General features: G+C 48.2%; 1 protein-coding gene across 1 annotated transcript in view; it reads left to right on the top strand.

Moving 5' to 3' along the window:
• The window catches only part of FAM53B (family with sequence similarity 53, member B), a gene marked incomplete at its 5' end in the record, with an annotated part of 101384 nt that overhangs the window by 22237 nt on the left and 53142 nt on the right, over positions 1–26005 (top strand). The window contains one exon of the mRNA XM_008579915.1: positions 23647–24425. Coding sequence (XP_008578137.1) covers positions 23647–24425 — 779 coding nt within the window. The remainder of the gene's footprint in view (positions 1–23646; positions 24426–26005) is intronic.

Raw genomic sequence — 26005 nt, 5'->3', positions numbered from 1 at the left:
AAAAAAAAAAAAAAAAAAAAAAGGGCCGGCCTATGGCTCACTTGGGGGGGGGTGGTGCTGATAACACCAAGGCCACGGGTTTGGATCCCATATAGGGATGGCCGGTTAGCTCACTGGCTGAGTGTGGTGCTGACAAAACCAAGCCAAGGGTTGAGATCCCCTTACCGGTCATCTTTTTTTAAAAATAAAGAAGCAAATGGGGGCTGCTCCCCTGCAGACGGGGCAAGAAGTCATGCTCAGGCATAAACACTGATAGAAGAGTTTTAGAGAAGGGTAAGTCCTCAGAACTCTCTGCAGCTTCCATGATCAGTGAGGGACGGACCACCCAGGGTCATATCGTCCAGGACCCCTCCTGGCACCTTTAAAGCCTCTTATAAGAACCCACACCAAGCACCCTTGATGGGCTTCCTTCCCCAATGTCATGCCAGTGGAAACCAAGCCTTAGAGCCAACAGGTCTGGATCTCTGGCCCTGGTAAGAACTTCCACTGAATGTGCATTCATTCCTCAGGCCTTCACAGAGCACCTTCGGTGTGTCGGGTTGGGCTGGAGGAATTCAGAAAGCAAGATGTGTCAGAAATGAGCCTTGTCCTTCTTGCCCTTGAGAAAGTCCTAGAGGGAGAGTAGTCTGGACGGACCATTAAGTCCAGGGTGTAGAGGAGGACCAGCCTGGCTGTGGCACATCAGGGAAAGTCTCACACAACAGGGATGCTAGATTTGGCCTTGAAGGATGAGTAGACATGTCTTAGAACTGTTGGGTTCTACCTCCTCATTTTACAAATGTGCTGCTGAGACCTGGAGCAGGACAGTAACTGCCTCACCAGTTCTGTCTCGTCCCGTCCCACCCACCCACTTCCTGGGCCTGTGTACAGGCCTCTTCCCTCAGACTGGTGTTTGGACACCGGTCTTGGCGGCCCTCCTTGTCTCGTTTCTCCAGCTCTTACCAATCCACTCTGCCCATGAGGCCTACGAGGCCTGCGGGGGTCCCTTTGCCTGTCCACATCCAGTCTCAGGGACAGGGACCTAGATTTGGCCGGACAGCAGGCACCCAGTGTGTATTTAGTTGACGGCGACCTTGGTCATTGTAGGAAGTAGAGCTGCTCTGGCCATTCAGGTCTTCTGCCATCACTACTTGCCTTCCAATTCACAATTAATATCATCTGTATTTTGATTACTTCTCACCATCCCCACTGCCACCACCCTGTTCCCGCCTGCCATCCTCTCTCATGTGGATTCTTTTGATAATTGGTCCCCTGCTTCTGGTTCTTTTAACCTGTTCTCCACCCAGAAGGTGGAGGGAATACAAGTCAAATCTGTCTTTCCCCTGCCCAGAGCCTTTCACTGGCTTCCCATCTCATGCTGAGCAAATGCCCAAGCCCTTGCTAGGATGTGCAAGGCCCACATAGTCTTGTCCGCATGACTGCTGTGGCCTCATGTCTTCTCTCCCCTGCTTGTCCGCTCAAGCCACACTGGCCTCCTTGCTTAAACACGCCAAGTGTGAGACTGCATCAGGGTCTTTGTACTTCTGTGGCCTGGGACACTCTCCCTGTAGCAGGACTCTCTCTCACCCTTCCTTCCTTCTTTGGCCCCAGCCTGAAATTTGATCCTGCCACCACCTCCTACTTCCCTTACTCCAACACACATTCTGTCCTCTTTCCCTATCTCTGTCTCCTCTTAGGCACTTAACATTTTGTAACATTTTACCTGTCAATTGTGTTTATTGAATGACTCCCCACACTAGAATGGGAACTTCATGAAGGCAGGAAATTTTGTCTCTTTTGCTTGTTGCTGAATGCTCAGTGCCTAAAACCAGAGCCTGGTGCATGGTAGGTGCCCAATGAGTATTTGTAGAGTCGAATGAGTGTTCAGGTTCCTGTTGCCCAGCTGCTTTTCAGCTTGTCATTGTTTTAGTGCCACTCTGACTGCTGCTCAAATTTATGGCTGAGTGGATGCAGATACATGTTGCTCTGTTTTCCGTGTTTGGTGATTTTCTTTTCCTGGGGAAATCTGAAAAACATATCTAGAGTAGCTCTGACCAGAAAGGAGTGACCTCAATAGTGAGGGGCCATGTGGAGGTCTCCAGGGAGGAACTCTTCCTGGGTCCAGCTATTCTGGTTGGCCTCAGCAGCTGCCTCTGTGCTTAATCCTTTCTCAGAGTTGTACTGGCTGGTCTTGGCTGCAGAGCTGCTTCCAGGGCACGTGGTCCCAAGGTCAGCTGAGCTGCTTTTCTAGGAGATGTGGCCTGAGCCTCTGTCAGAGGAGTATGGCCTTCCGGCGCTAGCCAGGGAAGGAAAACTCGTCTCACAGAAAGGGAAAAAGTCAGAGGAAAGCAAGTGGGCTCCTTGGAAGGGATTTTGCAGCATGCAACCTTGCTGCCTTACAGATTAGGATCTTCGCTTTCTTCCTGAATTCTCCCTCCCCTTTTTGAAAAGTATCCTTCTTTCTGCTGCTTTCATTATTGGCTGGTCTGGGCCCAGTACAGGACTTTGGGCCTATTTGTCTTCTTCCTCTTCTCTTCCCTCCCCTTGACTCCAAATGGGAGGTCAATTGTGGGGAGCAGCCTCTTTGGAGAGGGGCTTTCTGGTCTGTCAGTGTGTCAATGTATCACGTGTTGAGTGTTGGCCATGTCCTGACCTGGCCCGGCCCAGTGCTGCTTGCACAGGGCCAGTGGAGGATGGGCCAGCAGGAAGGCGTGAGAGTGTGGCTACACCCAGCACCTTAGGATGCTTACAGAGGTCCAGTTCCCTTTCCCCTTGCTCCATAGGAGCCTCACACCACCTGCTGAGGGCAGGGGCTTGTACATCTCTACCCTGTTATACAGACAGGGAACTGCTGCTCAAAGAGCTCAGGGGAAGGTGCACCCAGGTCATAACACAAGCTGGTAAGCAGGGCACCAGGACACAGACTTAAAGTCCGGGCTCTTGTCTGCTCTACCCAGTGCCTTTCTGTACAGATCACCTCAGGGCTTCTCCAGGTCTTGGGGAGAGAAGTGCTGTAAATAACTGAAGAAAAACCCCAAATAATCTCAGTCTAGTGATGACATCCATGAGATAGAATGTGAGATAAACTGATGTTAGCATTTGCTTTGGACAGCAAGCAAAGGTTCAGAGGAAGCACATGAGGTTTTGCTTCAGCTTCCTAAACTCGTGACATCATCCTCATGTAAATACCATCAAGATGACAACAGAAAAGATGGAAAATAATTTCTCTTTTCTTTTTTTTTTTCCTTTTTGTCTTTTTTACTGACCAGTAATGGGATTGCAACACTTGGTGTCGTGCCCACACCGCGCTCAACCAGTGAGCGGGAACCGGTCTCCACATGGGATCCGAACCCTCGGCGGGAGCGCCGCCGTGCTTCCAAGCGGCACACTCTCCAGTGCGCCACTGGGCCGGCCCTTCTCTTTTATTTTCTAATAAGACTAAGAAGATAACAGAAATAGAGGTTTAAGATTAAAAAAGAAGGGCTGGCCCGGTGGCGCACTCGGTAGAGTGTGGCGGCGCTTCCGCCGAGGGTTCGGATCCCATATGGAGACCAGTCCGCTCACTGGTTGAGTGCGGTGCAGGCACGACACCAAGGGTTGCGATCCTGTTGCCGGTTGCGGTATGGGTGCGACACCGAGGGTTGTGATCCCGTTACCGGTCATGAAAAAAGACAAAAAGGAAAAAAAAAAGATTAAAAAAGAAAACATGATTTTTTTTTCCTTTTTGTCTTTTGTTCGTGTCCGGCAACAGATCGCAACCCTTAGTGTTGCTCCCGTACCGGACCAGGACCGGCAACAGGATCGCAACCCTCAGTGCTGCACCCGCACCTCGCTCAGCCAGTGAGCGGCCGGTCTGTAGCAGTGCGCCACCGGGCCAGCCCCAGAAAACATGATTTTGGAGGAGGCTGGGAAATACATCAGTTCAGACCACTTTGGAATTAGGGTAGTAGGCCCCAGAGGCACAGGACACCCTGCTCCTGGAGCAACTCTTCAGTCACAAGGAGAGAGAGTCTGAAACCACAGGGGAAAGTTACTCAGGGTCCTTGGACCCCTGGGTGTTAAGTCCCACTGGAGGAGCAGCCCACAGCCACTCCCTGGCAGCCTGGTGAGAAGCAAGAGGACTCAGACTCCCTGCTTAGGGTCTTAGTTGTCTGTGTAATAGTACTCTTATTCTCCTTTTTAAAAAAACAGTGCTGGTGACAGCATGACTATACCACTCCTGTAAAAGGTGTAGGAAAAAAGGAAAAAAAGGACACACAGCATTTTGCCTTTCCTGACATAGGGGTCCATTTGCCTTGGGAAAAGTGGCCTGAGGGTGCAGGCCCTGCCCACAGCCCTGGCTCAGCTTGTGCAATTGGCAGCCATGACTGTGCCTGGTTCCCCTTTCCCCGACTCTGTGCGGTCACTTTCCTCTGTTGAGTGGGCTCTTCCTTCCAGTGTTCTAACATTAGCTGCTGCCACTGGAAGGCAGCCCAGACATTTGACCTTGGGAGCATTGTGCTCCCCCAGCTCCTTCCCGCTCGCCCACGCTCAGGCTGAGGGCCTGTTCTCTTGTTTCCAGAGTGACCACCTCCCTTGGCCAGGCCCGGACTTTTCTCCCCGGCAAGTCTCCCAGCCCTCTCTAAAGTCTGGAGACCAGAGGGAGCTGGTGACCAGCCGCTCCAGGGCAGAGGGCCTTGTGTGGTTCTAGGCTGCCTGACTTTCCCTACAACAAGTGATACTAGTTTTTCGGAGGAGCTGATCTGGTAGATAGAACAGGTCAGATTAATATGGCAAGGCTGTTACTTGCCCTGTCTGAAGAGTTGTGGCTATGTTGGGCCTTGCAGCCAGCTGTCTGGGCACCATGTCTTCGTACTCCTGGTCGTGACGAGTTGGCACTTTGGGCTCAATAGCCCCAGCCAGGATCCCTGGAAGGTTACAGGCTAGCCTGAGATAAGAACTCAGAAGTGCACCAGGACTACACGGAAGTCTGATGCCTTTTACCCTGGGCAAGCAAAGGTACCAAGGGGCTCACCTATGCCATGGCTAACCCGAACCTGAAGTTGGGGCTGCCATATCTCTATCAGCATCTTTGAGAGCCTCTACCCAGGGGCGCTGTTCCCTTCTCAGCTTCTCTTTCTCTTTTTACGCCTGGATTTTCCTTCTGCTTTCTGTTGCCATGGTCTCACCAAGTTCTGTTTCTGGGGCATGGGTGCTCCACTTCCTTCCCTCTAGTGCATGAGCGTGGGTTTCTCCCTGTTGCACTATGGCTCCCTGTAACAGTATGTCAGGAGAGGGAAAAGGTGACTTGATCACTTTATCAATCTGCAGAAAGCTGTAAAGAACCGTGGGTATAGTCTGGCGTTTTCTGCATGGACTAGCTCCTCATTTGGAGCCTTAATTTAAGTCAGGGCTCCTTCCTTTAGTCAGACAGATTACCCAGAAGTCTCAATTTGATTTCCAGCTTTTGCCTTTCTTGTGAGGATCTGATTCCAAAAACCTTCTTTTGTGATTTAAGGAGTCTCACAGAAGTGAGGCCCTGCCCTGTGGTGGGCTTGGGAACAGAGGCTTCATAGTGGGAGAAAGACAAAGGGGAAATGTGCCCTTGTTTCACTGCAAACCTCAGCTAGGGTTGGGGTGCTTGCTTCTGCACAGACACTGAATGTCTTGTGAAACCACAGGGGGCTGAGAGTTTCCCTCTGGGCCTGGCAGGCCTCAACATGTGGTGATCTGCTGATCCTTCCCATTGTGGGTACAGAGGGTTGGAAGGGTTAGAAAGGCTGGCTGCTCACTTGGGAGAGTGTGGTGCTGACAACACCAAGTCAAGGGTTAAGATCCCCTTACTGGTCATCTTAAAAAAAAAAAAAAGAAGAAAGGCTGGCTGCACAAATGGCACACACCAGCAGGAATTTATCATGTACTGGGTAGACTAGAAATAAAGGCTCAGCCAACCTGGAGCCAAGCGGCAACTCAGTTTTATTTGCCCACATGAAGTTGGACCCAGGGAAACCTGCCAGTGATCAGAGTGTGTCTGGGGCCTGACACCCTGGGATGCTGTCGGGTACATGATATTCTGGCCTGGTCACCACCTGCCTACCCTCACAGACTGGGCTCAGAGAGCAAGACCGGGCCTTGATCCCATCTTGAGGTACAGTGTGACATTAGTCAGGGTTCCTCATTTGTAGTTGACAGAGACCATCTCTAGCTAACTCACACCAAAAGAGAACTCATTGGAGCCATGGGAGAGAGCTCACAGGACTGGAGAAGAAATAGTGAATCAGACCCTTTAAAGAGCAGGGCCAGGCAACTGGGAGGACTTCGGAAGCAGGTGTTCATGGGCAGACTGAGGTCTCCCCACTGGGCGAATCAGCCCCAGCATCCCATTGGTTCAGGAGTCAGAGCCACGGAATGATTGACGGTCAGGTCAGCTAAGCCTGAGTTCTGTGCCCGCCCTGTGGCCAGGGGAGATGGAGGTGCTGTGGTTGGTGGTGCCACCGAGACTCTATCCGGTGAAGGGGGAAGTTATCCCAATGCAAAATTGGAGTGCTACTAGCAGGAGAAGGGGGGCTTCACCACTTGGCCATGCAGTTTCATCTGATCAATGAGAGGAGCAAAGGCCGCTCACCGAGAACAGAGGAGAATGGTGATGTCATTTCTTCAGGTTGTGAAACTGCAGTGCACACGATTATTGGTCCACTGGCACCTTTTGGTGGAGCACTGGAGGATGGCGTGAAGAGCCTGTGCTGGCCTGAGGGGTGGCCCTGACTCTCAGGCTGGTGCTCTCTCTTCTTTGCCACTGAGTTTCGACTTTGCATGAGCCCAGCAATTTGGGGAAGCAGTAGGTTCTGCCCAGTAAAACCCTGTTTCCATCAGCCTGGCATCTGCTGGATGTGTGGGCAGCAGGAGCAAGACAGGTTGGTGCAGACAGGTGTCCATAGCTGTGGTGCCACTTAGTGTTGGAAATATTGTGAATAAGACAGCCTCCCTTTCCTCAAGAAGCTTTTATTCTCGTGGAGCAGAGAATAAGCACAAGAATAAATGAACTGATGCATGCTGTGTAATGTTAAGTAACACGTGGAAGAGAAAAGCATGGGCTGAGAGGGCACTATGTCACAAGGATGTCCAGGGAAGGCTGCTGAGGAAGCCACAGGACAGGAACGAGGACACAGAGCCTGTCATGTAAGGATCCCAATGCAGAGGCCCTGAGGTGGCAGTGATTGGCAGTGTGAGTGAAGAGGGACTGACAGTAGGGATGAGGGTGCTGGGGTCTGGCTCATGTGGTCCTGATGTGCTGTTGGGGAGAGGGAATGGCCCAGATTTTATTCTGGTTGCTATGGGAAGTTGGAGAGGAAGGCAGTAGTCTGATCTCTTCTTTAAGATGACTTTGGTTCTGGGTGGAGAGAGAATTTGGGCCAGGCCAGGAGACTAGACAGGAGGTATGTTCGGTGGGGGATGGTGGTGTCTTGGAGCTGGAGCAGCTCTGGGGTATAGGAAGTGTCTTCCCAACCTGGGAAATGGCAGGCTACTCTGGACATCTGTAGCAAATGCCAATAAGTACTTGTTGAGCGAATGAATGAGCAAGTGAGTGAATGAGTGAATGGTGGCTTGGGGAGCCCTGGGTGCTGCCCCAGTGGCTTTCCTCTGCAGGCCTTTACATAGGCTGACAAACCCCAGCATCTCATGCACGGTGGCTGGTGCCATGTGTCCATGTTCTCTGGGAGGGCTCTGTGGTGCTCTGGGTCTAAAGCACGTTAGCTTAGTGGGAGGAGAATGCCAGTGAGCACTTTTCCACCAATGAGGCAGGGGTTGGCTCACTTTCTGCTTCCTTCTTTTGTCTGGAAAACCCCAAGCCCTCCTTAGTGACTCCTGCGTGCCAGTGAAGCAAACAAGCCACTCCAGTGCTCCTACTCTCTTCTGCTTTCCCCAGCCCCCATCCGGGTGTGGGTTTCTGTAGGCTCCAGCCTAGATTGCCTTGGCCCACCTGGCAAGCACAGAGTGTGGGCTGTGGTTCCCCTGCGGGTGTTTTCCTCGTGCCTGGGTCCTCCTTTAGCACTGGCAGCTGTCTCCCTCAGTATGCAGGGCCCCTGGCTGTGGACCAATCTGACTTCTTTCTCTGAACCCTCCCCCTGGGAGCAAGTGTTGTGCCTGGCTTCTGCAGGCTGTGCACTTGGCTGTGTAGGTGGCATAGCCCTGGTGGCAGGGCCCTCACGTGTTTGTTACCTTCCTTTCCTTGGGTGACTTGGGTGTGGGCTTTCAGCTGTGCATCCTGCAGTGTTAACCATGTCAGCTGGGAGTGAGGCAGGTGCAGCCATCTTTAACTCTTTCCACATATTGCCATGGATGGCTGTAGATGGCTTCGTCATTGGAATCCAGGAGGGTGACCTGGCTTGATAGCATAAGAATTGTTTTACACCTAGGAGGCAGGACTGGAGAAGGACTGCCCCACCCCATTCTCCCCTGTCAGCTCCTTCAACATCAGCTCAGGTATTCCCCCAGGAAGCCAGCATTGACCTCCACTCCTACCCCAGCACACATGCCCTGGGCCCCCTTTTAGTCTCTGTGTCTCTGTAGTGTTACGGTTGTCTGCATGACTCTGTCCTCCATGAAGCATGAGCCCTCCTTAATCTCTGTGTCCCTGGGCTGGTCAGGATGGACTCTTAACAACCTATGGGATGAACACACTGCTGCCCAAGTACAAAGGTCCCTGGATTGGGCAGCTGGGGAAGGGGGCAAGGAGCTGGTGCCAGGCACGTGCCACCCTCTTATCTGGGTGGGCCAGGTATTTCTAGTCAGCCCCACCTTCCTTCCAGACCTTAAAGAGCCAGAACCTGGGCTTTCACCCACTTCTCAGCTTGGAAGTCTTGCCTGTTCCTGTCATTTTGGGGTGGGAGGGCATTGGGTGCTCCTCTCAGAAGTCAGAGCCCTCAATGCCAGGTTGTTTCCTCTGGGGCTGACAGCTTCTTTCACAGCTGCATGATCAGCCTGTTATACAGCCTGCACATGAATAATTACCGGCACATATTTACTAAATGAGTGGATGAGTGAGTGAGCGAGTCTTTGGAATATTTGGGGCAGACCTTCTTCCAGGGGTCCTGACTGGGCACAGTCTTCTCACCAGAGGTCAGGCTCTTGACCTGGCTGTCAGCTAGCACCAGGAACACCCAAAATACTCCATGCTTAGTTTACTGTGTAGCCATGGAGCAAGTGCCCTGGGTTTGGGATTCTAGGCCTCAGTAGGCTTCTATTTTCACCCAGTGGCCATAGTGTTCAACTGAGGCCAGGTGTAGGATGTGAGGGGAGATGTTTACAGTGGAAAGGGAAACTGTGGAAATACGGTGCCGAGGAGTTCAAAAGCCATAGCTGTTATGTTGAGACCAAATATATATAACCTTTGAGTTTTTGTTTCAGTTCAGAGAGAATGCCTCGGGGGGCCTCTCTATATCTGCAAAACAGCCTGTAGAGCGGAGGCCAACCCTCCTGATCTTTACCTGATACCTGTACATAGAGAAGGAAGAACTGTTCTCCATGTAACTTGAAGGAGGGATCCGGGAGTGGGATGTGGGGCCCTCTGCTCTTCACTAGAAGTTCTTCCTGTCCCCAGGGAGGTCCCCTCCTCTCCCGGCCTCTTTTCAGCCCAGCAGTTTATTTGACTGTTTACCATCACACCTCCCTCCCGTGCCCTCCTCCACATCACTTATGTGGAAAATCCCCTCGTGTCAGAAGTCATGGGGCTTTTTGTGTGTTTTTAAAGCCCATTAACTTGATGTACTCCATAACTCACTGGAGACTTGGGACAAAGCGTCCAGGCCTAATTCTGAGCAGATGTTGTCTCTTCAAATATTTTTTTCTCCTTTCCCTAATCTGACATTGGCAAAGGACAGTTACCCCTTTAACTGTGACTTTAGCAAGGGATCAGTGCAGAGTCATGTGCAGACATGCTTCTTATGACTTGAAGAGTGAATAGCTTTTCTGGTTGTTTTCAGCACACGCCAGAGAAGATGAGTCAAGGACCTACACTTTTCTCTTGTGGCATTATGGGTAAGTAGCCAAGGCGTCTGTGAGCTGTCTCCTCTAGTCCTTCCAGCCAGGGCCTGAGTCCTCCAGGTGAGACGTTGAAAGCACTTTCTGGACACAAGTTCAATAAGAGCAGCCGTGGGGACTCTTTTCTGTGTGTTTTAACTATTTTGGTCCTCAGCAGTGCTGGAGTTGTCCAGGGGGCTGCTGGGGCTAAGTGAAGGGAGAGGCGCTGGTGTTTAGTTTACAAATGTAATTTCCAGTCTAACCTTGATAGTTTCTATCTGATTACTCAAGTAATTCATTTTGATTTTTTTTTCATTCAGAAAATGTACCATAGTATAAAGTATAAAATAAAAATTTCTCCTAGCCCCAATACCTGCTAATTGCCACAGTTGATATTTTTTCCTATATGTTTATGTTGTTTGTGTTTTTTATATAGCCCACTCCATGATGAACATATAATTATAGAAAACTATATTTGTTTGCTTTTTTCTCTTGGTAGTAGTTATCATTATATTCCCACAGCATTAAAATTGCTAATTCCATGCATTTTAATGGTCTGTAGGACTGCGGTTGTGTGGATGTATCAAAATGTCTTTAACATGTAACTATCTCCTGGTTGTTGGGTAAAGGAGCTGTTTTATTTGCTGTTGCAATTAACAGTGACTAAGCATCTAAGTCTGTGTCTGCTTTGTGGATTATTATGTTGGAAGTAGAATGGAAAGGCCAAGAGGGCAGGAACATTTTTAAGCCTCTTGGTACATGTTACTGATGTGCCTTCCAGAAAGGTTGCCTTGGTTTTCTGTTTCTGTGCAATTGTGAATTATTGTTTCTTATGGGGGAAAAAAGATGACTGTATTGATTTCTTGATGCTCCAGATAATTGGGCATAGTTTCTCCTTTTGCTGTCTCCATGGCCTTCTTGCCCCCACCCCCCATCCCCTGCTTTGGGGATATCATATGAACTTCTGTAATGTCTTGTTGAGTCAGAACCCAGACTTCAGTGATGGATAACTACTATGGGCTTTCAGATTCAAAGTTGGTCTTTGTAGGACTGTATAGAGTCTCTTGGCCTTTCTCAGCCCTTTCTCTCTGTGTATAGTGTTTTTTTGTTCTTCTTTAGATGCAGTTCCCGTGGAGGAGACAATGAGGATGGAGGGTGCTGGGTATGTCATATTGAGCACTGTGCTGGGCACTGGGCCCATGCTCTTTATATACAGGATCCTTCTGACTCTGCCAGCAGCTTCAGGGGGCAGGGGGTGCTCATTCACATATGGAGAAACTGAGGCCTAGTGAGGTGACCTTCCTCAAGGTCCCTTGCTAGTCAGACTTGGACCCAGGAGGGAGAGGAGGAAGATTGTTTCCTTCTCAATCACATGCCATCGCTCTCGGAGAGCTGGGTTGTCGTCTTGATGCTGCCACCCAGAGGAAATGAAAACAGGGAGGCCACCTGGCCTTGGTTTTCCTATGTGACACATTTCTGAGCCCTGTTCCCACATGATTGAATACCTCCTTGGTGATTAACGGCTTTCAGCAAACCCTTAGTACCCCAGCCACATGGCCCAGTAGCCTGCCTCATTGCCTTCTTCCTGGGACAGTCTCACGATTGAGCTGCCTTCCTTTGTCATGCCAAGGAAAGAGAAAGAGCCCCCTGGAGTTGCCTAGCCCCTCAACCCTGCGTAGACTTTAGCTCTAAGCTGGGCCAGACTAATAAACTGAGTTGTGGAGATGTTGGTCTTCATTTTAAGGCTGTTCATGCATTAGGCTTCCTTGGCCTTTTTGCTGTGTAAGTCATAATAAGGTGGAACTCTTGTGGGTTTGTGATGGACAGTGTTGGGGCTCTTATAGTCACTCTGAAATTTTTCTGAGTCCTCAGATTTCTCATCTGAAAAATGGCAATTATGATAGCACTCACCTTGTGGGCTTGTTGTGAGGACTATGTGAAATAATGTTTGTAGAAATATTAGCACTGAGTGAGCACTCCATGAGTAATAGGTTAAAAAGAGGGCTGAGACCTGAAATGAGACATCCTGCTCCCTGAGAATAGGCCTCCATACCCAAACAAAGGGATCACCTTGGTTTCCTTTGGAGAGGGGCTGTATGTGACAGAGTTGCCCTTGTAGGGGCAGATCCACAGGCCCAGGGACCAAGGCAGAGATCCTGAGGAAGGGAGGTGTATGGAGACAAGCTCAGAGTGCCCCGGAGAGTCTGTCTGAGCCTGTGGAGCCCAGTGACCTGCTTTCTACCAAAGGAGGCCCAGGGTTTCCAGGAGGGATTGTGCTGTGTCCCCAGGCTCTTGCTTATAGAGAGGCTCTTCAGGAAGTGCTGGCCAGATCCCAGTGCCTCTTGTCCCAGGCTATTCCCTTTTACAGGGCCCTGTCTTTCTCCTGCTCTGCAGCCACTGCCAGGCAGCAGAGGGAGAAGCCAGGAGCCACTGCATTGGTGGTGGGTCTGTGGAGTCCTCTTGTCCTTTTCTGCTTCTCTTTCCCATGGGCCTCATTTTTCTGTTGCTCAGCCCTCTTCTTAATTCAGGAAAACCCTAACCCATGTGACAGCGTCCATCATCAAGGCTTTCATTTACCACATTTCATTTCAGTGGCTTGTTCTGGTAGATGTTAATTGAGCACCTTACTGTGTTTCAGGCATTTGGTGCACTGATAGTGTAAATAAGACCCTGCCCCTACCATCAAGGAGATTTCTTTCTGGTGGCGAATTCCGCATGGACTAGGCCAACTTCCACGAGATGGTAGAGGCACTTAGCGATATGGCCAAATCACCCCATCTTCCTGAGCCTCAGTTTCTTCTTCTTACAAATTGTGGGTGTTTGTGCGGATTCAAAGAGAGATGCGAGCTCCGTCCATCTTGCCTCTACTGCCTTTGTGCAGTTGCTCAGGCAGGAGTATCAACATTCAGAGGCCTTACCAAACCTGGTGTGTGCTAGTGGAAGCTAAGGTTACCTCTCCAGCCCATTTAACTCATGGATCGAAGTTTTGTGGCCTCATCCTGTGCTGTGAACTGGGAATGCACCTCAGTTAGTGAGATTTCATCTTAGGTGTGCCTGCTTTTCTTTTTTTTTTTTTTCCTTTTTGTCTTTTTTCGTGACCGGTAACGGGATCGCAACCCTCAGCGTCGCGCCCGCACCGCGACCAGCAACAGGATCGCAACCCTCGGTGTCGCGCCTGCACCGCGCTCAACCAGTGAGCGGACTGGTCTCTATATGGGATCCGAACCCTTGGCGGGAGCGCCGCCACGCTCCCAAGCGCCACACTCTACCGAGTGCGCCACCGGGCCGGCCCGAGTGCCTGCTTTTCAATACTGGAGAAGAGATCACCCCAAGGGGCCAGCCAGACTTTTCATGAGCGTTTTGGGCTCTTCCAGGGCTGGACAATGCTGAGCAAAGATAAAAAGCCAAGTTATTATAATCACTAACCTCCAACCTGTCTCGTGGAGATAAAGGACTCATGTTCTGGCGTGATCAGTGGAATTCTCTCATGATAGCTGGGGACAGTTGGCCCTGTGACTCAGGGGTTTCCCTTCTAAGCCCCCAGGCAAGGGTCCTAGCTGGAAACCAATATGAGTTTGAGTTTCATAAATGTTCTTAAGGAAACCCAGGCAAGTGCATTAGGGCGAGGAGCACAGAAGACTGTTTGCTTCTTAAAATGCCACCCTTTCAAGTAGCTTGGCCTCCTCTGCACCCACTTAGGTAAAATGTGTTACTAATATAACCAAGTGCTCACAACAATGTGTGTGTGTATTATTTAAAAGTACTTCATGCTCTGTGATTGCTAGCTGGATACCAGGCCTCTCCCCACCCTTGTCAGCCACCCCAGTTTGTGAACTTGATACAAAGAAGTGGTTTTGTGCTTTTCCAAAGTGGGGGAGAAGACAAAGCCAGAGAGAGCTGGAGATGGGAGAAGCAGGGCAGAGTGGAGCCAAGCTTCTGCCCGGCCTGCTCTGTGCCAGGGCCCAATACCTCCTGTTAGGGTGCCAGCTCAGTCCTGTCACCACAGGTCTCCTTCTAGTGGAGGCCATGTTTTACCTCTTGGTTTCCTTTCTTACTTCCCAGACTGTCCCCGGCACAGCAGATAGCTTCTGAGGGTAAGAGCCATCTACATGACTGGTTCTTGTGCTCTTGACACAGGAGGCATTGGTCAGGTGGCAGCTCCACAGGTGTGGCCCACATACTGGTCAGCTAGCTGGGCAAACCCATCCAGTCCCTGTTCCTGGCTCTGAATTCTAGTGGGTGCAGATAGGGCCTCAGCTTCAGCTGAGAGAACCACACTGTGTTGGGAGAGGCAGGGGCTGCACATGAATCCCCAGTACATGGCTGCCTCTAGATCTTTTGTCTTTTGCAGTAGGAGGTGCTACCTCACACTGACTTGGGGTTGCATGTGTACTAGTTTAATCTTTTTTGGTGAAACAGGGCAATGGGGTGAGAACAGTCCCTATTCACCACCTTGGCTAATTGCATCTATTCAGTGTATTGTTATGATTGCAGACACCACACATTGTATTTCCCTTACTTCTCTGGTGAGAAGACCTCGAAATCACATACTATGTGAGAAAGTGAAGGCAATACCAATTATTTAAAAACAACAACTAGGGAAACTCTTGTAAATACAAGTCCAGTGGACAGAGGACAAAACAATTCATATGCTAAAAAAAAAAAAATTGGATGAAAACCCATTATTACTTTAGAAGTTGTGGTAACAAATTACTTATTATTGTAAACTATTTCACAGGCAAAGAACATAGAGGAAACTTCGGCAGAAGGATCATACTTTATGTATAAAAAGGAATTGTAAAAATATTATAGCAGCCCTACTTGTGCTGCTCTGGTGCAGGTTTGTCAGAGTTTTAATTATAAGCCCTTACTATGAGTATTTAATTACTTGGCTGTTAAAGTCTACTCTGTACATAAAAGGGTTGTTCCCAGGGGCACTCTCTGTATTAATTTCTACTAGTTGGCTGTGTTGAGGTGTGTGGGACTAAGAGGTTTCACTTTAAGGTTTGGTAGCTTTTGGTCTTTTAACTCAGCCACTGTTTGTCTTTGAAAATGGAATTTACACCTTGTAAGAAAAAATTGGCATTCAGAGGTTGTCCTTTTGTTCTCTTAGGACAAACGAATGAAACAAAATGAGCAACATAACAAAATGGAGCTCCTCAGGCCCAATTTTTGGCCTTTGTTGCAGAGATAGTCATTTTGAATGTGATCATTGAGCCAGGGCCTCCTATGGAGACTGCTTATATTTAGGCTAGAACGAGATTTGTTTTCATTAAAAAAAATTACATCCATGTGCAAGTATGCATATGTGTGATTTTTAAAAATTTATTTATTTATTATTTAAAATTTATTATTATTTATTGTGGTCATATGTGTGGTTTTTTAAAGTCTCTAAAATAGTTTAAGTTTCATTTCTACAGTGTGCATTAAATTCTCTTTTGCACCACTTATTGGTTTCAGACAGTGTTTCTGGAATAAAGACCAGAATGGAAGTAGATGTGAAATATAGTTGGCATATGATAGCTGTTTACAGTAACAAGTGAAAGGGAGCCTCTCAGGCTGCCTTCTTACCCAGGTTGGGCTGATTTGGGGTGGGGGGCACAATAGTGCCAGAGGACAGGGAATGGCTACTGCCAGTCTGTTTTTGGGTGCCATGCTTTCTGTATTAGAAAGATGCTCAAATTAGGAGGCAGCCTGGCTCAACATGGCCATGGGATTGCACAATAGGTTTAAGTCTGGGCTCTGCCATTTGCTAGCTGTGTATACATAAGGGAGACATGACACTGTTCTGAAGCTCAGTTTTCCCACTGGTGATATGGGGAGATAGCTGTGACAACCCATGAGATGAATGATGTGCTTGAGATATACACTCCTGCTCTTTCCTGGCTTCAGCAATGATCCCATTGGGGTGTTAGTTAATTAACAGTTAATGTGCATTTATGTACAGTTTCCTGAAGAGCTTTTTCTGTATAATATAAGAGCGTGACTGTATAATGGCACCCAGCTTTGCTGTGCACATCAGTTTAGAGATACAAGAATCACAAGAAGTCTCCCAGTTCCCATGTTCTGTGCACACCCATAACCAGGATGGGATCTAAAAGAGATGAATCAGACTGACCTTTCTGTCCCTGCAGAGTTTTTGTTGCCACTGTGAATACTTGCTTTTCTCTACACATTTGTGAATACCCCTAGGTGCTGGGGATGGAGTAGGAGGTCCTGGTCAGAGATACAAGGGCTGTCACAGGGCACCAGTCCACCCCGCCTTGTATAGATTTGGGAGACTGAGGCCCATGCTCCCCAAGCCCAGTTTGGGGATCCCACTGGCCCTTTTTTGCAACAGCAAGGACTTTACAGAAGCAGTGACAGCTGCCATGTGCCATCCCCACCCTGCTGGTGAGGGCAGGACTCTGGTAACCACTCTGAACCCCAATACTGGTCCTCACTAGCCTCTCTGGCTTCTTCCAGAGCCCTGTAGGCCAGCCTTCCTGCTTCTCCAAATAGGACCTGGTGGAATGGCATCTCCAGCCATTCTAATCTTTTGTCCCTTGTGGCCTGTGTGTGGAGCTTGATGTACTGTGTTGTTGTCCCTGAACCCAAAGCATAGTTGCCATTTTGTTATCAGTTGCAGGTGATAGAGTAGGACCAGAGGCTGAGCCCAGGGCAGGCAAGTCCCAAGAATCTTTCCCTCCTGACACACCTCTGAATTGAGTCTCCGTTCTTATGACACAGGCAAAGAGGCACTCCAGTGAGCCAGGGCCTCTACAGTCCATTTAAAAATAGATGAAACCATTGTGGGAGAGTTTGTGCCACTGCTCTGCCTCCTCCTCCCCATGCTTTTTTCATAAAATCAGTTTACCAAAGCTGCCTGCAGAATGATACCTCAATTCTCTAGAGTTTCCTATTGAGAGGGTTGGTGAACTTCTCCCCAGATCAAGCATAGAGTCCTTACAGCCCCAAGACCAAGTAGCACAACTACCTGTGCTATGGGTTGGCCGTAGGGCAGGGGAGAGGTACTCATTGTCAGCACAAGTAGATAGGTGTGAAATCCAAGAATGAGTCAGCCAGTCGTGATCTGGCTGGAGGCTTGCTAACTAGGCTGGGAGGCTGCAAGAATCTTGTATGTTGGGTCTGTACTTAAGGTGCTTAACCTTTTCTAGAAACCACATTTGGCTGTGCTTATGTCACTATAAGGCAGCGTCTAAAACACAGCACAGAGCTCTCTAGGGCTGTAAAACTCCCCTGTCTTTTGAACATAAGAAGGATTATAGTCCCATAAGAATCTGGGTCCCTTGAGATTTCCCTTTAAGTTTAAAGGCAGAAATGGAAACAAGAACATTTGAGGTCAAATGCCATTCATGTTCCTCTGAGTTTTTTTCTTTCTTTGAGCTCTAGGATCTTTGCACCCTGAAACCTTCTACACTCCTTAGTCAAGGAGTGGTGGGACTGGGACCTTGTGAGTGTGAATTTGGGGATTTGGGTCCTTGTCTCTACATATGTAATCTGAGTCTCCTTTGCCTCACAGGGTAATCAAAAGTGAGAAACTTCAAGCTCAGTTTTGGAAAAGTCCTTGGTCACTTGGTCTATCCACGAGGGAACTGGACCCAAGGATGTTTGTGTGGTTCACCCTCCCATATGTATGCAAAGCCCTGTGTGTGTTTACACTACACTACATACAGGTGTGCACACACACTCCCACGTATAATTTCAGACTTGTAAAGATAGGTGTGGTAGGAACATGGAGAAACTAGATGCACCTGAAGGTTATAGTAACAGGAACAGATAGAATTTAAACAGCTGGTGTGCCTACTCTCAGGCTGTGTGCCATCATGCTATGCCTGCCCAGGTCTGCCAGAGTCTTGGTGTTGGGCTCCAGGTGGGTGGGGAGTCTCTCTGTGAAGCTTCAGGATAAAACTTATAGGCCACAGCGGATTCTTAGGAATAAGTTGGGAGGCGTCAGACTCATCCTGTTTTCAGGAGTCATTGGCTTCTCAGGCCTTCGCCAGTGACTCTCCATCCAGAGCATGCCGGGCAGCTTAAGGAAGCCCTAAGGGGTCCCCACCTCTTCCTGTGAAACATGGACCTCTGGATACCTGAGGGTAAAGTGATCCTTCTCCACAGTTTTACTTCCTATAGTTGGCCCAGTCCAGAACCAAAACAACAACTTTCAATGATGTTATGGACACACATTTGTAGAGAATACTCAACCCTCTAGAAGCTTCCTGGGTGTTGCTGGATGGTCTGACTAGGCTGCCATTCTGACAGGTGTTTGAGAATTCAGGCCCCTGTGTAGCCTATAGTCCAGAGCAGTAGTTCTCAACATTTTTGTATTGAAATAATCTGGGGACTTATTAAAATGCAGATTCCTACCCCAAGAGAATCTGATTTACCAGACCAAGAGTCCACATTTTTTTTTTTTCCTTTTTGTCTTTTTTCGTGACCGGTAACGGGATCGCAACCCTCGGTGTCGCGCCCGCACCGTGCTCAACCAGTGAGCGGACCGGTCTCTATATGGGATCCGAACCCTTGGAGGGAGCGCCGCCACGCTCCCAAGCGCCGCACTCTACTGAGTGCGCCACCGGGCCGGCCCGAAGAGTCCACATTTTAACAAACATCCCCTTCCCTCAAAAGATGCCCCTGCAGGTGGACCAGAAACCATACTTGGAGAAATCCTAGTGCAGAGAATATAAGTTCCCATTCCAGCCCGATTCCAGAGATTAGTACTGAGTTGCAGAAGAGCTGAGCTTCAAATATGAATATTTTCCAATACTATGAATTATTGTAATGATGCCTGCCATTTTTGAGAGCCTGCTCTAGGCCCTATGCTAGATACCTGTTTAATTCTCATAATAGCTCTGAGAGATTAAGTAACTTGCAGAGCTGAGGTTCAAACCCAGGTCCACACCCTTTCCATCACACCAAGTGATCATTGCTCAGTGGGACGCCCCACATCCATGGCCATTGTCATTTTTGAAAGAGTTATATTTGTATATGCAGAAGTGATATTGAATGGAGTGGCTGTGAAGGGTGGTGTATCCTCTTTTTGGAGCCCTACTGAGGTCTTTTGTATAGTGTGACATTGGGGCCTAGTACTTGGGGCAGTTTGCCATTAAAAATTAGCTTCTATTCCTGTTTCTTTTATCTGGTGACCCAACCCAACAAATTGCTTTCTGTTTCCTGAGCGAAGGGGGAAAACACAAGGGCTAAAATAGACTCAGTTATTTTTGCTTTTCTTATTTTGTACTTCTTAAAGTGATAAAGATAAAAACAAGTATTATCTGCTCCAGAGACAGAACAAGTGGCCACCTGGCTGGTATTGATACACAGTAGGAGTGCTTTGCATTTTCAAAGTATCTTAGACATTGCTCTGACAGCCAGTCTCCTGTCTGCTTCACACGCAGCCATCTGAGGCCGTGGTGGGGCAGAGGGTTCAAAGCACAGTCTAGGTTGGAGCTTCCTGGCCAAGGAAGGGTCACCCATGCCAAGGACAGAAGACAAATGAGACCAAGTGAACACCCACAGCCTGCTCTGCAGCTTTCATCTGCATTTTGTCACCCACTCCTTTCTCCACTCTCCACTGACTGAGTCTGCTGTGTGCCACGCTCTGTGCTTGGTGCCAGAGAGCTACACTGGGGTTGTGCTCAAGAGCTTGTGGCTAAGTAGAAGTAGATACGTGAGGTGATAATTAAGGTTCAGTTAACATATGTACCACATGATTGAAAATCTAGGCAAAGAACTGTGGGTGCCCATGGGGTTATATGGAGATGATGTGTCCTCAGAGGAGGTTTGAATTGGTTCTAAAATGAGGAGTAGGAGACTCTTGGTGGAAAAAGCATAAAGACAGCAGAAGAACATTCCAAGCCTTTGCAAAGATGTGAAGGCTTGAAAGATCTGACATTTGGGGGAAGCTGCAACTTTACTTCATTTGCAGTGTGCTTCTCATTGAACTAGTGGACTGAGTTGAGAACTAATTCTGAATCCTCAGAACAACTAAGAAATCTTCTATATGAAGGCCATAGCAGCTTACTCTTCAGAACAGAATGGAGTAGGTTGTGTAGGAAAGCAGGGGTAAGTTAAGAGTTCACCATCCAACCCTGATACCCACTGGGGATTTAATAGTTAACCTCAAGGCCAAGCAAATTGGATTCCTAGTCCTCTGCATGTAGATTTTACCTGTGCTCATTCCTGCAGTCTCATTATTGAACTTTAAATTGTTCTTCAGGGTTGTCTGCACAAAATCAGGAGGAGTGTACTTTCTGGGATATTTTTAAGATTTTCAGGGATGATTTTGACTCTACATGATTCTTGTCTGAACTCCAGTGTCATAGGAAGTTTGGCACCTGGAGTGTAGGGTCTGCCAGGGAAATAATGAGTAGACAGGGGCCTAAATGCCAGGCTGAAACATTTGCATTCTTTCTAGGAGGCTATGGGCAACTGCCAAAGGAGATGGACAAACACAGTAGGTGGCGGCTTCAGAAAATTCTCTAGAGGCCTGGGAGGAGGTGGGACTGGAGTAGGGAGGCCTGAGGGGTCCGGTCAAGAAGCACTAGATCACAGGGATGGCCGGGGAAGGGAAGGGCACTGCCAAAGGAGAGAGACAGTACGTTCTTGTTTAATTGGCTCCCAATTCTTTTCATCTCATGATTTCCCGAGAGTTAGGGAAAATTCCAGGCCAGTGAAACAAACATGGAACAGAAACTGGTGTCTTCTGAGGATGGGATCAATCTCTTTTAATTACACAGGTTTCCCGAGGTCTGTTTGAGATGCATTCTGTAGTATGCCTCAGGCTCCTTGAACACTGTCCGCCATGGTGCTATCTTGGGGCCCTCTCTTCTCTGTGGCTGAGTCCACTGGTTCCTTTGTCATTCCACCACATTTCTGCCCCATCTGGCTCCTCAGTGCCTTGTCCCAAAAGAGAAGTTGGTACCAGCATTATTCTACTGTGACTTTCTGAAAACCTGAAGGAGCAAACCCAGAGGAGGATGGGTTGCAACCCCTGGCCCTGACCCTGGCTCCCTTCCTGAGTTAAGACAGCACAGTACTAGTGGGCTTGGTAGTCCACATGTTTGGAAATACATTTTTCCTCATAGAAAAACAAAAAAGAGATAAGAAAAAAAAAAAGGAGAAAAATTTAAATCAACCAGCTATTAGCATTTTGGTTTATTTCCTTTTCGTCTTCACATATAACATACATATTTTACTCAATAGGAATCATGCTGTCTATATAGCTTTATATCCTGTTTCTCTGGGCTTAGCATTGCATCATTAGCATTTCCCCACATCGTTAAATATTCTTTGAAACTGTGGTTTTTCATGCTCCATGTTATTCCTTTGTAATTTAGCCAACCCCCTGCTGTAGGACAGTATAGTTATGTTTACCGTTTTGCTGTCACTCATATCATTTTGATGAACAGCATCATACATAAATCTCCACTTTTTTCTAAGGATAACTTTCTCTCTTTTAAAACAGATAACAGAGACTGTCATGACTCAGTTTTCATTTCTTTTAATTTTACTTTATTGTTTTAGTTTGCTGAACTTTTAAAAGAATGGTGAATACTCAAAGGGAATAATTTCTTAGGTAGCGAAGACATATTTGAACAACATAAATGCAACTTGCAAAAAGATACTTTTTCGTAACTTTTGGAAATAATTTACCAGGTCTAATTGAAGGAACAGGTATGGAGCCTTGCCTAGTCAGGGCCTGGGAAGATTCTAGGATGAGATGAATCGGATGTTTAGCCACAGTCCTGCTTTGTTCACAGCTGGCCTGCCAGGCCTTAAGGAAAATCTCTCTCCTGCATCTCCCTCTTCTGAGGCCCTCCATGGGTACAGCCTCTGGGCTGTTCCTCCTTCTGTCCCCTGCCTAGGGTCCCAGCCCCTCAGGCTCTGTGTCTCATGACCTTCTGCACAGTGCCAAAGAGGAATGAGCATCACATTTAGCCATGACTTGGCTATTCCTTTGGCTTATGGACCTCTCTTTGGGCTGCATTGATCATCCGTCTTAAACCAGTCAAGTAGCTGCTGCTTGTGATGCTCAGTCCAGGGTGTCTCTCTGTGCCCTTTGGGAAGTGGCCACTGGTAGAGGTGATAGGTTTGTAGTCCTTATTGTCTGGAGCACTCGTGTGGGTTAAATCACAATGTTCTGAACCTATAGCCCATCTTGCCTGACCCATAAACTCCTTGAGGGCAGGGCCGGTGTCAAGTTCACCGGTGGTTCTCTTTAGCGCTGTAATGTAGTGAATAGAGCACAGGCTTTGGGGTCAGGCAGCCTGGATTTATATCCTGTCATGTGTTAGCTGTTGTGGCCCTAGGCAGTTATTCAACTTCCCCATAACCCTCATCTTCCCATCTGGGCCTTGATAGTACCTGTGTGCAAAGTGCTGTGTGGATTACATAGCTGAGGGTGGGTGCTCAGTAAACAATCGCATTGCTGTGAGAATGAGTGTGCATTGAAATACATACTGAATATCATTTTAGGTTTCATGTCTATCCTTCTGCTGACTGAATGACTCAAACCATTCACATTTGCACAATTTATAAATACATGTAGCCTACAAAAAATAGAGAGTGCTAACATGTTGATCCTTGATAGCATAGCATATTTCTTTCTTTTTTTTTTTTTTTTTTTTGTGTCTGGCCAGTACAGGGATCTGAGCCCTTGACCTTGATGTTATCAGAACTATGCTCTAACCAAGTGAGCTAACTGGCCAGCCCAACATAGCATATTCTTAACTTTGCTTTTGTGCTGTAAACTTGAATACAAGAACTATATCAAATTTATCTTTGCATCTCCTAAAATTCCCAGCACAGTGCCTGACTCTTTAGTAGAAAAACAACAAATAGTTCTGGAATATTTCACTAAAATAAAGACTCAAGTGCAAATTCAGCATTTCACATTAGGATTAGCTTACTTATTCATGCATTCAAGTAGAGACCTGACTATGTAAGATTAAGTTATATCCTTAAGTCTGTGTAGCCAAAGACTTGCTCTTATAGATTTTAATTGCTTTAAATATCCTGTTTCAGTGAAAAATCAAGTGAATACAGAGAAAGTGCAGTGATTGGATGTTGTTGATGTTGATGAGCATTTTGATGGAAGGGACATAAATCAATAAAAAAATCCAGCTTCTATTAGCAAGTACTTTTAAAATGGAATTCAGATGAACTAACCTGTCAGTACCCCAGCTCCATTTTTGACCTTGACCATCTGAAATACTGAAAGACTCATATTTGGCCGTGGTCTCCTGCCAGTCCTAACAGCAAGAGAGAACTGAGTAGAGACTTAGCAGATATGATGTCCTGACTCTGCTACCAATCAGGGTGGGCTGTGGAGCAAGTCAGTTTCCCACCTATAAGATTAAAAAGCATCTTAGGTGAAAAATTTTGCTTTGGATTTTGCTGGGAGGCAGTATGGTATGTTGGAAAGAAAACTGTATCAGGCATCTCAGGGGTCTGGATTCTGGGCCTCACTCTATGTTTAACTCAACACTGTAGGGCTCATTTCCTCTCTCTGAGCTTTAGTTTCTCATCTGTAAATTGAAGTTGGACTGGATGGTTTTTAGGGGCCTTTCTGGCTCTAAAATCTCATGTATGCTGTTGGTATGAAGATAGAGGGCTGGTCTAAAGGCCTTCTAAAATCCTGTTTTCTCTTTGTCACTTATGAAACAGAAAATGACAGATGGCGAGACCTGGACAGGAAATGCCCTCTTCAGATTGACCAGCCAAGTGCCAGCATCTGGGAGTGCCTGCCTGAGAAGTGTCAGGATGGCTCACTGTGGCACCAGGAGGCGGTGACCACCTGCGCCGTGACCAGCCTGATCAAAGACCTCAGCATCAGTGACCACAATGGGAACCCTTCAGCACCCCCCAGCAAGCGCCAGTGCCGGTCACTGTCCTTCTCTGATGAGATGTCCAGCTGCCGGACATCATGGAGGCCCTTGGGATCCAAAGTCTGGACTCCTGTGGAAAAGAGACGATGCTATAGCGGGGGCAGTGTCCAGCGCTATTCCAATGGCATCAGCACCATGCAGAGGAGCTCCAGCTTCAGCCTCCCTTCCCGGGCCAACATGCTCTCCTCACCCTGCGACCAGGGAGTACTCCACCACCAATTTAGGGGGCAGTCCTGTCAAGGGGCACCAGGCTTGACTCCCTATGGACAAGTGGGTGATACCTGGAGCCCCGACCCACACCCCATGGGAGGGGGCCGGCTGGACTTGCAACGGTCCCTCTCCTGCTCGCACGAGCAGTTTTCCTTTGTGGAATACTGTCCACCCTCAGCCAACAGCACACCTGCCTCAACACCAGAGCTGGCAAGACGCTCCAGTGGGCTTGCCCGCAGTCGCTCCCAGCCATGTGTCCTGAATGACAAGAAGGTTGGTGTTAAACGGCGGCGCCCCGAAGAAGTCCAGGAGCAGAGGCCTTCCCTAGACCTTGCCAAGATGGCACAGGTAAGAGCCCCAGCAGCTTGGAGGGTGCTGCAGAAGTAGGTTGGTACTCAATGGAGCCTCTGATGATCCTGGCCCATCCCAGCCAAGTGCAGAATGCCAGTTTCAGAAATGCCCAGGAGGTGGTTAATCTTATTTAGGTTGGTTTTTTTTTAAGGGTCTGTATCTCTCCGTTTAAAATCAGACATGCTGTTTTCCTGTGAAGTGCAGTACTAGTGGTATAAGAGCTGACAGATGGGGAGAGGCAGGCTTCGGCAGGCAGACCAATGTGACCACACGCTGGTAATCCCCTTCCAGCTCTTCTCTGGGGCCCTCCCATGCCGGAATCCACTCCTGCAGCCGCTGTAAGAAACACTCACACACATTGGGATTCAATGTCACTTGGATTATGCTGATCCTGAGATCAGGGCTGTGGGTAATGGTGTTAGAGAGTGAGAGGCAGGGGATGCTTATTCTTTTGATTAAACTGTCGAAAATGTTAGACCATCAGGAAATCGTGATCAGTATCCTCCGTGCTGCCTTTGTAATCATCCTTGCTGTTCATTGTAGGAGAAGCCTCTGGCTATATGCCCCTGTGCCTTGAACTGTATCCTCTTTGTCTTGGAGCCCTGCCTTGTGCTAACACTGATCTTGGGTATTGATATGAATGAGATGAACTTGGAGTTAATGCATCCCATCAGGACAGTCTCTGAGCCTGAGGGCTAGCTGTGTTTGGTTCCTGCTAGGAGGACCGAGGATGAGTGTGTCACAGTGAGGCCTGGAGAGGAGGGCTGTCCCTTGTGGCCATTGACATGGTGGGTAGAACACAGCACTGTTGGTCCGTGTCCATCTAGGTGGCCCTCAGTTGCTTAGTGCCACGGTTTGACCACCGTCTTTTCTGGTCTGTATATGTAAACATCGTTCATTGATCAGTTTAAGGGGATAAAGATTGGCTTATTGGTGAGGACGGTCTCAGAGGAATTGGCCCTGCTTGAACTGTGTCATGGCCAGGTCCATAGTCTTGTTGTGCCCACTCTGTTTCGGGCAGGCACACTGTCTTCCTTCAGGGCCCAGGGTTGTTTTCTCAGGTGGGCCTCCTTTTGTTTTAGAAAGAAGATGCAGTTTCTGTTTACGGAGTTTTTCTTCTCTCTCCTGTAATTCTCCCTCCCAGCCTAGAGGTCCTCCCACAAAAGAAGAGGTGCAGGTATCTCAAGTCTAGAGCACACCTGGCCCAGAGTCCAGATGTTTTGGCCGCCTTTGCTCATGAGCTGCAGCTGGAAGGCAAGTTAGTGATGTGCTCATGCCTCTCCTAGACCTCCTGCCCCTCCTTGTCCAGTTTCTATTTCTTCCATTGTGTTTCCAGGTCTGTCCCTTTCTTCTTCCTGTATAGTGGACATTTTTGACTTTACTAGCTGGACAATGATTGAACACATTCATTGGGTACCAAGAGGAATTTTTCTTCTCTGGAGAAATTTAAATAGGTAAAAAGGCTGGAAATGTGACAGATTGGGGTGACTTCTGAAGGAAACCCAGAGCCCTAAGTTCTGGGTGCGATAAACAGCTTCGGTTAAACTTTTAATGCTGAGCTTATTTTATTAGCTAAT

This window comes from Galeopterus variegatus, unplaced genomic scaffold (genome assembly GCF_000696425.1).
Source record: "Galeopterus variegatus unplaced genomic scaffold, G_variegatus-3.0.2 Scaffold1982, whole genome shotgun sequence".
In the NCBI taxonomy this organism is placed as follows: domain Eukaryota; kingdom Metazoa; phylum Chordata; class Mammalia; order Dermoptera; family Cynocephalidae; genus Galeopterus; species Galeopterus variegatus.
This window is presented reverse-complemented; position numbering and strand designations above follow the sequence as displayed.